The 13,609-nt window shown below is 38.5% G+C and overlaps 1 protein-coding gene across 3 annotated transcripts in view; it reads right to left on the bottom strand.

Annotated features, from left to right (window-relative positions):
• Window positions 1-13,609, bottom strand: part of CDIN1 (CDAN1 interacting nuclease 1) — a 1,534,920-nt gene that overhangs the window by 677,354 nt on the left and 843,957 nt on the right. For all 3 annotated transcript variants that reach the window (XM_044075938.1, XM_044075929.1, XM_044075948.1), the window contains one exon: window positions 8,003-8,070. In XM_044075938.1, coding sequence (XP_043931873.1) covers window positions 8,003-8,070 — 68 coding nt within the window. The remainder of the gene's footprint in view (window positions 1-8,002; window positions 8,071-13,609) is intronic.

The raw sequence follows: 13,609 nt of genomic DNA, 5'->3' as shown, positions 1-13,609 counted from the left end.
ATTAGTTTCGGTAGGCTGAATAACTTGTGCGTCCAAAGGCCCAGCCATCTCCACATGGGAGTCGGAGGCGGCCTGTGGTTCTACAGAAGCAGTCGTCAGGGGCTGCAAAGGCACCTCGCTGAAAACCGGAGAACCGGCGACTGGCCTAGAAGAGGCTTCATCGTCAGTTTTGGGCCTCGGATGCCTGTCCTTGTCTTTGCGCTTTTTGTGTATTCCGGCCTTGAACTTTCTACCAAAATAATGTCGGGCAAAATCAAACCGACGTTTACTAGTGCACTTGTTAAACCTAGCACAAAACTGACAACCAGTGACGTCGTGGTCTGGGCCTAGGCATGGGATACAATAGGAATGGAAATCCTTATGAGGTATTTGCTTCCCACAAGAAATACAGTTATTAACTTTTACTGACATCGGTCTGAGGCACGAAAAAGTTTCCCCAATGGGGTACTTAGCTTTGTAGAAGACTTCGGTTCTGGATTCGGAATGAAAATCTCATGAGACGGCCGACCGGCACTTGCGAACTGCTTTTGCTTCGGGCACTGCATGGCAAGAAAGACTGAAGAAAATGGCATTGGCTGCATCTTATATACCCCTGTCGCACTGACGTCAGGGAGGAGGCGACAGCAACTGACGCCGGACCAAGACTTTGGAACTCAGGCCAACTGGGGAACCGCCTGACAGCAGGATAACCCAAGAGTAATGACTGCAGCAGTGTAACACAATGAACATCAGGTAATTCCTTTGCTAAAGTAGGGTATGAAGTTTGACAGTTTTTTGGAGGGGGGGTCTCCATCTACTGTCGTTATGTTCTCTCTAGCCCTGCTTAGAGTTTTGTATTCCCACTCAGATTTTTGTAATAGACATTGTTTAACTGAAGGTCGGCAAAATCAGTATTCTGGTGTGAAGTGGAGGTCATGGCCTGCCCCCCACCCCAACCCAACAAATACAGCTCCAGGCTTCTCCCTTTCAGTTAGTTAATCCCTTATAAAGTGGAACTCATGAAACAAGTTTCTTCTGTCAGGGAATTGACTGTTGTCCTTTTTTGTTTCTCAAAGACATTTTTACCTGTTTTTACCTAACAGTCTGTCTTCTGTTTCTGACTTGCTCTGTGCTTTGATATAGCACAGAGAAGTCTGCTTTGATATAGCACAGAGAAGTCTAAGACTCTGTTCAGGTTCTTCTTTGGTCTTTTCTATTAGTATGAGAACCAGCTGTCCCTTCCTCGGTTTCTACTCCCAGTTCTATTACTGCATTCTTATCAAGAGACTCTTCTGTGTCAATGTCTAGACTGACTTATTTTATTACTTTAACCTTGTAAATTTAGACTTCCTGTTAATTTTTACATGGACCTCCTGCAGTATTTCACCAGGAGTCCTCTGGCAAGACTTAGTGTTAGATTTATCTCACACAGAGCAAAATCTTAGTTTTTTTTTTTTGGTCTTATAGCCCTGTATGTTTACTTTACTAAGGCTACGTAATTTTGGTAGTATATCTAGCTATTCCTTACTCTCTTACAAGTTTAAAGTTAAGGTTAGTTATATGTACATATTTATCTGCAGTGTATTTTTGTGTTAAGCTTAAGTCTATATTCACCTACAAAGAGTGCGTACGAGAATGCTTTTTTATTATGGACACAGGATAAGCCAGAATATCACATTTTTGATGTGCAGAAACATGCCTTATTAAAGTATGATCTGGAATGTCAATGGGCCAAACTCTTCTCATAAGTGATCCAAGATGTTTGCTATTCTGAGGTATAAGGTCCTCTCAATACTCTTGCTATAAGAGACATATCTTTCTAATGAGAAACACACTAAATTGTCTTGATCTTGGTTTCATTTTTGTGGAGGTACATGCATTTTGACTAAATTGGGACCACCTTTTCTTTTGGAGCGTGTGCTCTCACACAGGTCAGGAAAGTATGTTGCATGTAAAAGATGGGTGGGACTGTTAAGGGCTACTTTAATTAATGTATATATCCCCCAGACATGAAAGTGGATCATATGCCTGCATGGTGTAGAGAACTGATGGCATTTAATGAGGTCTTCACAATTTTTGCAGGGGATTGGAAAACACCTTTTTTCGGGGGGAGGATGCTCAATCAGGGCCAGTTTATCTATTATACCTGCCCTAAAATGATTCTTAGGTAGGTACTTTCAGGCTATGGGTTTTGTCAATATAATGACAAGTGCATTAATAGGGAAACCTGCTTTTACCTGTTACTCTTATAGATACAAAAATTTTATCTGTTCTCGAAAAAGAATGGTATCTGCAGAACACAGTAAACCTAATTCATAATGAAGTGACTGGTAACAGGATGTATTCAGACAATGTTTTTCATTAAGCCAGATTAGAAATTTTTAGATAAGGCACGGAAACTGGACATTTACTGTTATAATCCTAACTGAGTTTGGTAACTTGTTATCCAGGCAATATGCTTCTGTACACCCTAATGTAAAACCAGACGGGGCAATTGATACACAACAATGATACATTGTAAAATGTACATTAGAAGAGACAATACACAAATACTTAATTAAAAGAAAAATGAAAGAACAGAATGAACAAATCTTATGAGATACAATATAAGTTACAGGAATTGAAGAAGACAGATTTACAATCAGACAAGGGTAAAGTGGGAGAACATCTTCAGCTGCAGTCTAAATTAGAATATATTTTAGAGAGAAAAGTCCATAAAATGTCAAGGGCTGTAAAGTTGAGTGACTTTACTTACTCCCCAGAAGCTTAGAATTCTTTAGCTAGTAGACTGAGATTGCAGGCAGCTCGAGGTCTTATTACAAAAATAAGATATCATAATACAAGGTTATTTGGACAAACTCCCAATAAAATTCTCCATGCTTTTCAGGATTTTTTCATCTCCTTATATATGGGTAATTCTTTTGGCAGGTATGGAGGTTATGCTAGACCACTTCTTAGGCAGTCTGAATTTGCCTCAGCTCAGTTATCTGACAATCTCTTCCAGTTCCAATTATTAAGTAAAAATTTGAGATTGCACTGAGGAAGGCAGAGAAAGGTAAAGGCCCCAGTCTGGACGTCCTGCCACTAGAGATTTTGAAGGCTGCCGGACAGGGACTCATTGATGATTTTTCAATCATATGCAACCAGATACTCACAGGCACATCTTGCCCTAAAAGCTAAGGGAGGCCTTAATATCTCTTATAGTAAAGCTGGGGAAATGCCCTCTACGTCCTGCTTGTTACCATCTCATATTGGTGCCAAATGCCAATTATAAATTATTTACTTTAATTCTGGTCCACAAACTTAATACTCAAGTTAACAGATTTGATCCATCCTGTCAAAATAGGTTTTATGAAAGAACAGCAAACATTTAACAGGGTTCCTTATAACGTCATCGAACATTTACAAGTTCGAACCGCATATGGTCGAGATCATATGTTCGAATTTGTAAAAGTTCGAGCGTATGAATGGAAATCTCCATAGGCGGAGGTTTCCATTCACTTCAATGTGGTGCGATCCCAAAGTTGGTATATTTAAGTAGCAGAGGGTGTGGTGGGCGCAACCTCCCCACATGGGGGGTGCAGGGGGGGTTTGCCCCCCTACTTACAACAGTTTATTTTGTTGTCCATTGTTTTTTTTTTTTTTTAAGTAGTCGAAGTAATGTACTTCGAACATAATGGTTCGACCATTAGGTGTTCGAAGTTACGTAACTTTGACTATGTGATATAGACCCCATTTAACACTACATTAAAAACTTTACTGATTAAAGATGATACCCCTATAAGAGTCTAAACCTCTTTTGTACATGAAATGTGACGCTGAAAAAGCTTTTGACTGAGTCAACTGGCAATTTATGATGATAATTCTAGCTTGTTTTGGATTCCCACAGAAATGTATTCAGATGATCCAAAATCTCTACAATAATGCCACAGCCAGATTTAAGCTAGGTGGTTTTACCTCACCACCCTTTAGGATTCCTAGAGGCACTAGGCAGCGGTGTCCCTTTTTCTCCCTATAGTTAGAACCTCTGGCTTAAAAACTAAGATATAAGAAGGGTTTGGATTATAATATTGGCAACAGAAGTCAAAAGTTTATGCAGATTATATGGTGATTTATTTAGGGGCCATAATACCCAACTAGATTTACTACTAATAATAGAGGAGTTCAGTAATATGGCAAGACAAGTTAAACAATCCCAAAACTATGGCTTCACCCGTAAATTATAACATCTCACTCCTCCTGAAGGGAGACTTCTTTTAAATACTTAGGAGCTCACACTACCTCTGATCTAAAATACCATAAAGATGGAGTATGAGCAACTTGTCAAGACATGTACTGATTACTTTGCTCACTGGTAGGACTTGAGGCTAGATTTTCAGCAGGGGATTACAGATGTCAGATATTTTCTCCTCACATATATTTAGTATAAGCCATTCCTGTTGTCTCCCAGTGAAATTCTTTAGAAAATTTACTCAGATCTCAACCTTTATCTGGGAAAATAATCATCACAGGGCTCCTGGAGAACTCTCACCTTTCCAACTGCCTTTGATAGATTCAGGATTCCGAATTTTAAGTTATATTACCTTGGTGTTATCTTAAAAAGTTTCCAAAATATTATAAACATTAATTATAGGTCTATACTGAAACTTCGAAATTCACTAAATTGAAACACAGAACAGCTCAAATGATTAACAAAAACCAGTGATTTTACAAGTGACAAGCACCCCTGCACTCCTCACAGCCCCACTACTTATATATAGTAACTTAGACATCGCTTAGCAGTAGAGAATAAAGACAAACTCCTTACCACACTGTTACTGATTTTGCACCAAACTCCAAAATGTCACCCCAAACCCAAATCCCAACACACACAAGCTCAAAAACACATGCATACATTCATGCAAATGCATGCACACACATTAAAACACACATGCACCTTATCTGTTTTAATGAATGGAGTCCTCATGAAGTTGGGACTTTGGAAGTGTAGAGAAGTCCACTATAAACTGCTCTAATGCTCAGATTTAATGGATTCTTCATACATTGACCAAATAAATTTGATGAAGTGCAGAATCCATTTAAAATAGACAAACTCATATTGGATCAAATGAATAGCATCCATTAATTTTACTGCTATTTGGAACTTATTTTTTTCTCTTTAAGTTAAAAGGCTTGAGAGGATTCTACAGGGGTTTACTTACTAGGAAGGCTGGGTTCATCACCTGTACTAATGTACTCTAAGACCCCATCATGGTGAGTTTGATTTTGAGAGGGCTTAATGTAAAACATTGGAAGGAATAAATTCTACCCATAGCGTTAAACACTTATTTAAAGAACAGGACAAGCTCTTTAATAGCTTTATTGAACGTTATAAATTTAATATATATGTAAAGTGTAGTGCCAGACTATGGAAGAAGCCCAATGTCCTGTTCCTATCATTCTTTTTGCTTTCATTCCCTCCCCCAAGCCATCAACTCCACCCATTGGCACATTTGTTTACCAATCTATCTTTTTCAATGTACATCCTGAAATAAAACACTGCTCACTTCCACTGGCACTGACAGTCAGCTGTATGCATTCACTACAACTCCACTTGGACGCCAGCTGCTGAGAGAAAAGACCGGCTGTGGCAGTGACAATTATAAAGGAAGGAATGTCCCAGCCAATAGTTGATGGACAAGCAGCAAAAGGGGGCTGCCGTGGCACGCTGATGACAGAAGGCATTGAAACTTAACATCCCATAGTCTATCTCTTTGTAAACAATCAATGAGCATGATCTCAGTTACTTCAGGACTTGCCAGTATGAAAAAGACATTAAATGTAAGAAATGTAAAGACAAAGCATAAAGGCTCTTGGGTGGAACACATGCACATCACTGCTACCAATCTGTCCATGTTAGGGATGGGAGGTATCATGGCTAGAAAGTGGTCAGCTAGAGTACCAAAAGATGAGTACATATCATCACCTGTCCTTGTTGACTGCCCTGAAGTACTAAAGGTCATATGATTTTTACAGGCTGAAGGACTGCAATAAATGTTAAAAAAAACAAGAAAAAATGCTGCAGTATAACGATCACTAAAAATGGCAGAAGCATTAGAGTGGTTTATAGTAGGCTTCTCTACATTTCCAAAGTCCCAACTTTATGAGGACTCCGTTCATCAAATTCAGCTACCCAGTGTTGAACTTACTGATCACTGTTTTCACAAATGTGCTGTCAGTGCATTTAAGTGTTCTCTGGTAGTGATTCCATTTTGTGGTGATTTTTCCCTTCTATTTGGGCAACTGGAGTTGGTACTGACAGTGTCGAGAGGGCTTTCCCCCTGCAATAAATAAATAAAAAACACTTTTACTTATTCAGTAGTATAAATCCTTGCCAATTTAACTTGGTGAGTTGAGTCCTCATCCAGTTAAATGTTGGTGATTCATAAGGAAAGCTTTATAGTAGTTACTTAGATGCCAATAAGCCACATTCAATTCATCTCAAGTTCTAAACATGAAAACAAAAGGGAATATTTTCTCTTCATACAGTGTGGGAGTGTTATAATGCAAAAAACACCACCAAGCAACAAGAATAAAACCATGATGCACACTTTATACAAAAAAATAAAGAAAAAGTAATAAACATAAGTGCTATCACTTTATTCTGACACCACTGTATACCATTCTACCTAAATGCTAACAACCCATATACTACTTCATATTAATATCATATATATTATACCTCTTTTCACAATGCACTCAGCAAATGATGTCCAAGTCCTGAGAATATCTGACATCAGAGAACGCTGCATGCAAGACTACAGCTGCAGCTATCCAGCGTCCACACCTGCTCTTCTGTCATCTCCCAGATCCTTACTTACAATATTTTCATTGTTCTTTCAAAACAAGACTTGAAGAACTGTCACAGCAGATAAAATGAGCTTATGACACATCTAATTACCTTCTGTTGCAAATTAACACAAGACAGTTGCACAAAAAATGTAGGTAAGAAACATTTCTGTAAAAATGTTTTACTTAAAAAATATTTTATATCTTTAATAATTTCAATTCTGTTCAGCCATTTTAAGTAAATATATGCATCAAATAATATCCTTTGGACAAAACTGTAACAAGCCTGAATGTTTCAGATTTCAATTCACAGCTGTGCTTCGCAACTGGAGGAAAAATACTGTTCCATACTTTTAACAGTTTATTATTACATTTTCTAAGTAAAAGATCAGCTACTGATTATGAAGCATGACAAATTCCTCGCTATTCCAGATGAGGACATCTGCTTAATTTAGTTAGGTGTTAAAAACAAGAGTTCAAAAGCACCTTCTAAACACCAGTAACTGTGGCAGTGTTACATGTCTGCAAAGCAAATTAAAATGTATTTGTAAAAAAAGTTCTCTCCTTTGTTACTTCTTTTAAACACCAGCCTAACAGAATATGTAAAACAGGGCAGAAATTAATGCTAGAATAATATACTGCCTATATTAGTATCAACATGCTAGTAAAACAAATGTAGCATAACGCAATTTATTCTAAATGTTGACTGCTGTAGTACAACTTTAAATAGTAAAACAATTTACAGAAATTTTGCCATTGGAATGATAGTGAGCCTTTCTCTTACCTTTCTAAAATCCAAACTTGTCACATACAGTGACTTTATTTCAGCATTACATTTCTTTATTTTTCATATATAATTTCTACATCCTTCAAGGCCTCAAAGGACAAAGATTATAGGTGAATTCTCAGGACACCAGAATAATACTGAAGCAGATATTTGGGAAATGTTCAGCTACTTATTCCATAAAACATTAATTGCAAGTCTGTGCATGCATGCATGGCATATGCACAGTATTAAGTAACAGAGTTCCTGCCCGATTCTAAATCAATAAAAGATAACATGCACAGCATCAATCATCTTTGACTCTTGTTTCACTTTATAATACACTGCGCACAGAGGCACTTTTTCCCTTAAGTAAACAAGCCACTAAAATCTTTGTGAAACAAATGTAAATGTCTTCTTACTGAGTCTTACCTAAAAAGGACAGCTTCTTCTCTTGAAGCATTTCACGCAGAAGAATTTCATGTTCATGCCCAATGGCACTGATGGCAACAAGTTAAGGAAAGAGATTGTTGCAATGCATTTGAAATACAGCACTAAACTGTCTAGAAAATAATATATTGTCCATAGCAATTAATTCTAAGCACCAAAGAACATATCTTATGTCACTAGGTACAGAATCAATCCAGGGTTGCTGCTACAGTAAGACAAAACCACTTCATTATCAGGCTATTATTTTCTAAATGAATGCACTTTAAGATAATTCTAATACTATCTCAAGTTAAACAATGATTTACTGAACAATTCTAGATTATAACACAAATTAAGAGCAGTTTTCACATAATTATATAGTAAACAGTTTGAAGAGAGCCATCAGACAGTGTTTAATGTATTAATGTGTGCTGAGTGAAATGTCTTCAGAAACACAGCCATCACTCAAAACACATGGCAAGTAGTTTACCTTTTTCATTGTTTAACTGTTTTAAATCAGCACTGCCTAAACATTTAAAGTCAGAAAAAAAGCATCTCTGATAGTTTTTCTTAGGCTAGAAATACATAAAGGTGAAACTCAAGATGCTAATTCTTTACAGTGCACTTGAGCAAAAAAAAAAAAAAAAACTGTACTATCAGCAGACAAAGCCATTGTTTCACCCTAGCCTACTTAGATGTTGCAGATGGTATTTCTCAGTTGCCCCTCCACTGCTTCCTCTATTACACTTTTCATGTGCCTTCCCGAATGCTAAATGATGTTGCTCTTCAGCAATAATTCTGGAAGCTCATTTCAACTGTTTACAACCCTCACAATGACAAATTCCCATATAACCATTCTAAACCTGTTGCTCTCCAGTTGTAAAGTTGTAACCTGTCCTCATGAGACATCCCAGTTCAATCTGATTCTTTGAAGTCCCATTAATGCTTTAACTACCCTCCCGATATCAACTGCTCCTCTAGTTTGCACAATACTGCACGGGTCATTATCTCCATTTCACTTTCTATAGGGTAAGCTGTTGGTCAAGAAGCAACAAGCAATCTCCCTTCATTCACTAGGCTTTAATATTATAACTCATTTTCTCCTCAATCACTACATTTTATCTTCAGCTTATTGTCAATTCACTCATTAGTCTTTTATCTTATAACTGTTCCTGTTCCATGAACTTTTGAAGGTACATGATGGTTCTGAATACATTGGCTTCTTAAGGAAGCTGCACTAGGAGTCCTCTGCTTCCTGTATTCTACATAAATACAGTTATCTCAAGGTCTGTTTCTGTTAGCCTACTATGATAAAGCATTCACCATTTAGCAGCCACCCCCCTCATGAATATCTCCTTGCAGACAAAATACTGTATATTTCAGAAACACAAGTGATGGCCCAGCCCCACCCCCACACACATATCTGGCAACCCTAACAGAACACAGCAGAACATACCCTAATTTGCTCAACTGTTGGGTTTAGACTGCATCAGGACTTGCATTAGTTACAGCATGTGATAGAGAGACTTTAATATACCCATTTCATCCAATGTAGTGCTGTAATGTGGGAATCACAATAGCAGTCACTGTCAGTGGTAGGCTATTTACACCCATCAAAAATTTTCTTTTATGGCAAAGCAAGAATAACGAAGTAAGTGAGCTTGAGAAGCAAAATATTGTAATAATCTGAGTAAATGTCTACTGTTCCGAAAAAGAATGCTTTTTGTGCCATAGATTTGCAGCCTTCATAAGACTACGCTGACAATGCAATTCTGTTTGAAAAGCAGAAGCTTTTTATAATTTAAAATTTTTTTCTTTGGTTCTATCATTCCTCACTAGACCTGCCCAGAGATTCCTCTATCTCCACCTGAATGGCCCACTCATTCTCTTGGGAGGGGGGGGGTGCAAGAGCTAGTCATCCCTGGGCTAGAAGAGAGTCACACAACCTATTTTTCCTGCCCGTGGTATCTTATCGGTTCATTCATCCCCCCCCCCCCCCATGGTGAAAGTCAGGTGGCAGGGAGCACACCAGTTTATGAGTATTGTGAGGCAGCCTACCCTTCTCTGCTGGAGTAACCCACTCCCCCCTTCTCCTTTCTATGTTGCCAGTGGCAGGAAGCATGCCTAGTCATGTTGTCTCAGCTTACATGCACACAGGCTTGTGTTTCATGGGTGCAAAACCTAATCCTCCCACTAGTTGTCAGTCATGTGCTGTGCTACAGCTGTCCTCCCTCAGAATGAGCAAGATGACTGCGGCCACTTACTACGTCAATGTCAGCCCTTACAATCACCTCAGCTGCTAGTCGAACTTGTGTCATCTGCATCATATCGATGGCTTTATGCATATACACCACTGAGTTGACTCTTTACTAGTGTCGTTTTAAATGTATTTCAATTCTACTGGCACAGGGTGTGTTATATTTGTTCATTGTGCTGTTAAATGCACTAGCTTCCTCTTTGCTCTTCCTGCCCGTGCTTATCTTCTGTTTAGATTAAAAATGAAAAACTGCTTTCTGCCTGTTGTCCAGTTCTATTTCTTCTGTATTCTAGAAACAAGTACTTCTAACCAATAAATAATATAATATTTTTTACTTTGTTATGCTGTTTACAATGTAATAAAACACCTACTTGTAGCCACTTTTACTAATGTAATGCAGAGGGACCAATAACATCATTTATATTCGGCAACAGACAACACAGACCAAGGAGAGCCTGGCAAACATAACAGTGTTAAGTTGATACCTGCACATCTAAGGGTGCGACACAGAAAAGGCTTTTTATAACTAGTAAACAATTCAGGGTTATGGCAGATATAAAAGGCCATGTTTAGCATTATTAAAACATCCACACAACTATGACAGTGGCTATGAAGGGTGAAAACTGCAACTGACAAGACCAGAATCTTTATTTCAAAATCAGTTGTAAATTCTATAGCACAGAACATAGACGCTAAATCCAGCAATGACTTTCTGTATTGCAGTGAGGTTCATACATATTCATTTTTACTTTCAGAATTACTCTGATTCCGGTTCTCAGCTTAACCTATCTGCTGATCTTGCCCAGTGCCTTTAATCAATCAGAGCATCACAAGTCAAGTCAATCTGATGGACAGGATCAAACTTCCAGCAGCAGTCGGGTTACCATATGAAAAACATCCATTTTAGATGTCTGGCCACACTGGGAAAACTGAAAATATGAAGTAATGAACAATCACAAAGCAGTTCATGGAGAAGCTATGCTAGTGTGTCCCTTGGCAGGATGGCTGAAAACAACTGGCTGATACATTTAGCTCTAACATTATCCCTCTCTCCCCTCTGTCTGTCTCTCAAGATATACCTAAAACTGTTTTGCCTCCATGTCCTAAAAATGCTATCAAAAGCTAAACATACTGCACCCATGGGTCTTGACAATGTCCCTGGATGCATCTTAAATAGCATGAGGCATTATTTAGCCACACTCATAAAACCATTCAATCTCAGCCTTCATACAGGTTTTGTGCCATGTGAACAGATAACAGCTACATTTATTGCCCTGCATAAGGGAGGAGCTTCAATAGATGCAGGCAATTACAGACCCATAAGTCTAACCAGAATCATATGCAATGCTATGGAAAAAAAACTTATCATGGATCTAATAAATCAGAACATAGGGAACCTCCAAACATTGGACCAGTTTTAGTTTGGATTCATCCAGGGTAGGTCAAGCTTACTCAGCCTGGTGGATTTTTTGAAAAGTTCACCAAAGCAATGGATGAAGGTAAAACAGTGCACACAGCATAGCTCAACCAGGCCGAAGCTTTTGACACAATTCCCCAATCAGGCACAGTAGAAAAGCTAAATAAACTGGGAATAAACTCCTATCTCACCCGTTTGACTGTAAACTGGCTCACAGATAGGATGCAGGAAACCAAAATCGGGGTCAGGCAGAAAAACAGATAGTAATGGGGGAAGGAAAAAGCAGAAGAGAATGGGGCATGAAACAATAGGAAGGTGTAGACACGTTGAGGTAAAGGCAGCAGCATACCATCCACATTCCTCACCCAAAGGGACACTACTGCAAACCATCAAAATACAGTGGATTAGGCTGCCTGAAGTAGGGGCCACACCCACCCCTGCAGTTTGACTGTTAGTGTCAGCCAGGTTAGCATATCTTCTGTCTGCTACAAGCAGCTCTCCATCCAGGCTGCAGACATGCATGCTGCTCTCTCTACCTCTGCCCACCCCAAGCAATGAAATTGAGCTACCTGCCAGTGAGGAGTCAGGACTGCTCTGTTGAGGCACGTGTGGCCTCATCATCCTCTCACTTCTCAGCTATAACCACAGCATGGGCAGGTAATATTTGAGATGAATATATTTAAAATACAGATCACTGTATGTGAGTAGAACGAATCCTGGCTGGCCTCAAGTTCCTCCTGCCTATTGTGATGGGTAGCATGATTACTATCTTGTTCTACTTATGCTGAAAGAGAAAGGGTTACTTCAGAGAGATGAGACAACTGCAAAGTAAGATGGTAGAGCAACAGATAAATCTCATATGTCCCTTCAGCTGCATGACAGGCAGCAGACATCTGTTTTCCCTGTGCAAATATTAACATGCATACACAGAAGTATGGCCTTGTTAGAATAACATCAAAATTGGATCCGAGTATTGGAACCCATACGTTGAAGAATAATGAAAATTGACAGCATCAGGTACATATTTTTATCAGTTCACTCGCATTAATCTTTCCCAGTCCATATGTCATCATTCATGCAGGTGAAATGGCCATCAAAAATGCTTAAAGAGTAGGCTTCCTTACCACCGACCAACAGTCCTTTGATCAGGTTCCAACTGCCGCATTACATTAGATTGATGTTGCAATTACCAGTAGTTGCTGTTGTAATGCAGGTGGTGTAGTTGTACTGTGCAGTGGAAAGTTCCCCTTTCCTAACTGTTATTATTACTAATATATGTATATATATATATATATATATATATATATATATATATATATATCTACACACACACATATACACATTTATTTATTTTACATTTGTTGACCGGGAAAGTCCGACTGGGTATATGCCCATTTTCAGCGGAGGTCCGGGGAGAAAAGCTCCATATATTCAGACATACAAGATTTACATAATATAAGAGTACAATCTAGCATATCAGATGAAAAAAGAAACAGTATCATTATAGTAAAGACACAGTTCAACAGGAGAAATGACCTATATGTCAGAGTATAATATCACAAGGAAGGCTCCATATATTCAGACAAGCAAAATTTCACATAATATAAAGAGAAATATCTAGCATTTCAGAGGAAAAAAAAAACAGCGTATTTCTAGCAAAGACAGTCTGACCGGTAATGACATATGTCAGAGTAGAACAACAATATAAGGTGCAAGACATTTGCCTAGTAGTATTAATTTCTCACATACAGAAAAGAGTAAACATCGTACTGCAATCATCTGCTAGTTAAAGGATATGAAATAGTAATGAAATACTGATAACCTGTTGACAGCTAATAGTAGAGCTGGCAGCTAATTAGTGGTACAGGAGAAAAGGGGGGGGTTAGTTGGGGTATGGACAAGGACATAGCCAGTGAAATTTTAGGTGTGCTTTAAG

Source organism: Protopterus annectens, chromosome 1.part1, assembly GCF_019279795.1.
Source record: "Protopterus annectens isolate FY-2018-M chromosome 1.part1, PAN1.0, whole genome shotgun sequence".
Taxonomy (NCBI): domain Eukaryota; kingdom Metazoa; phylum Chordata; order Ceratodontiformes; family Protopteridae; genus Protopterus; species Protopterus annectens.
Note: the sequence above shows the minus strand (reverse complement) of the source record. Positions and strands in the feature narration are given on the sequence as shown.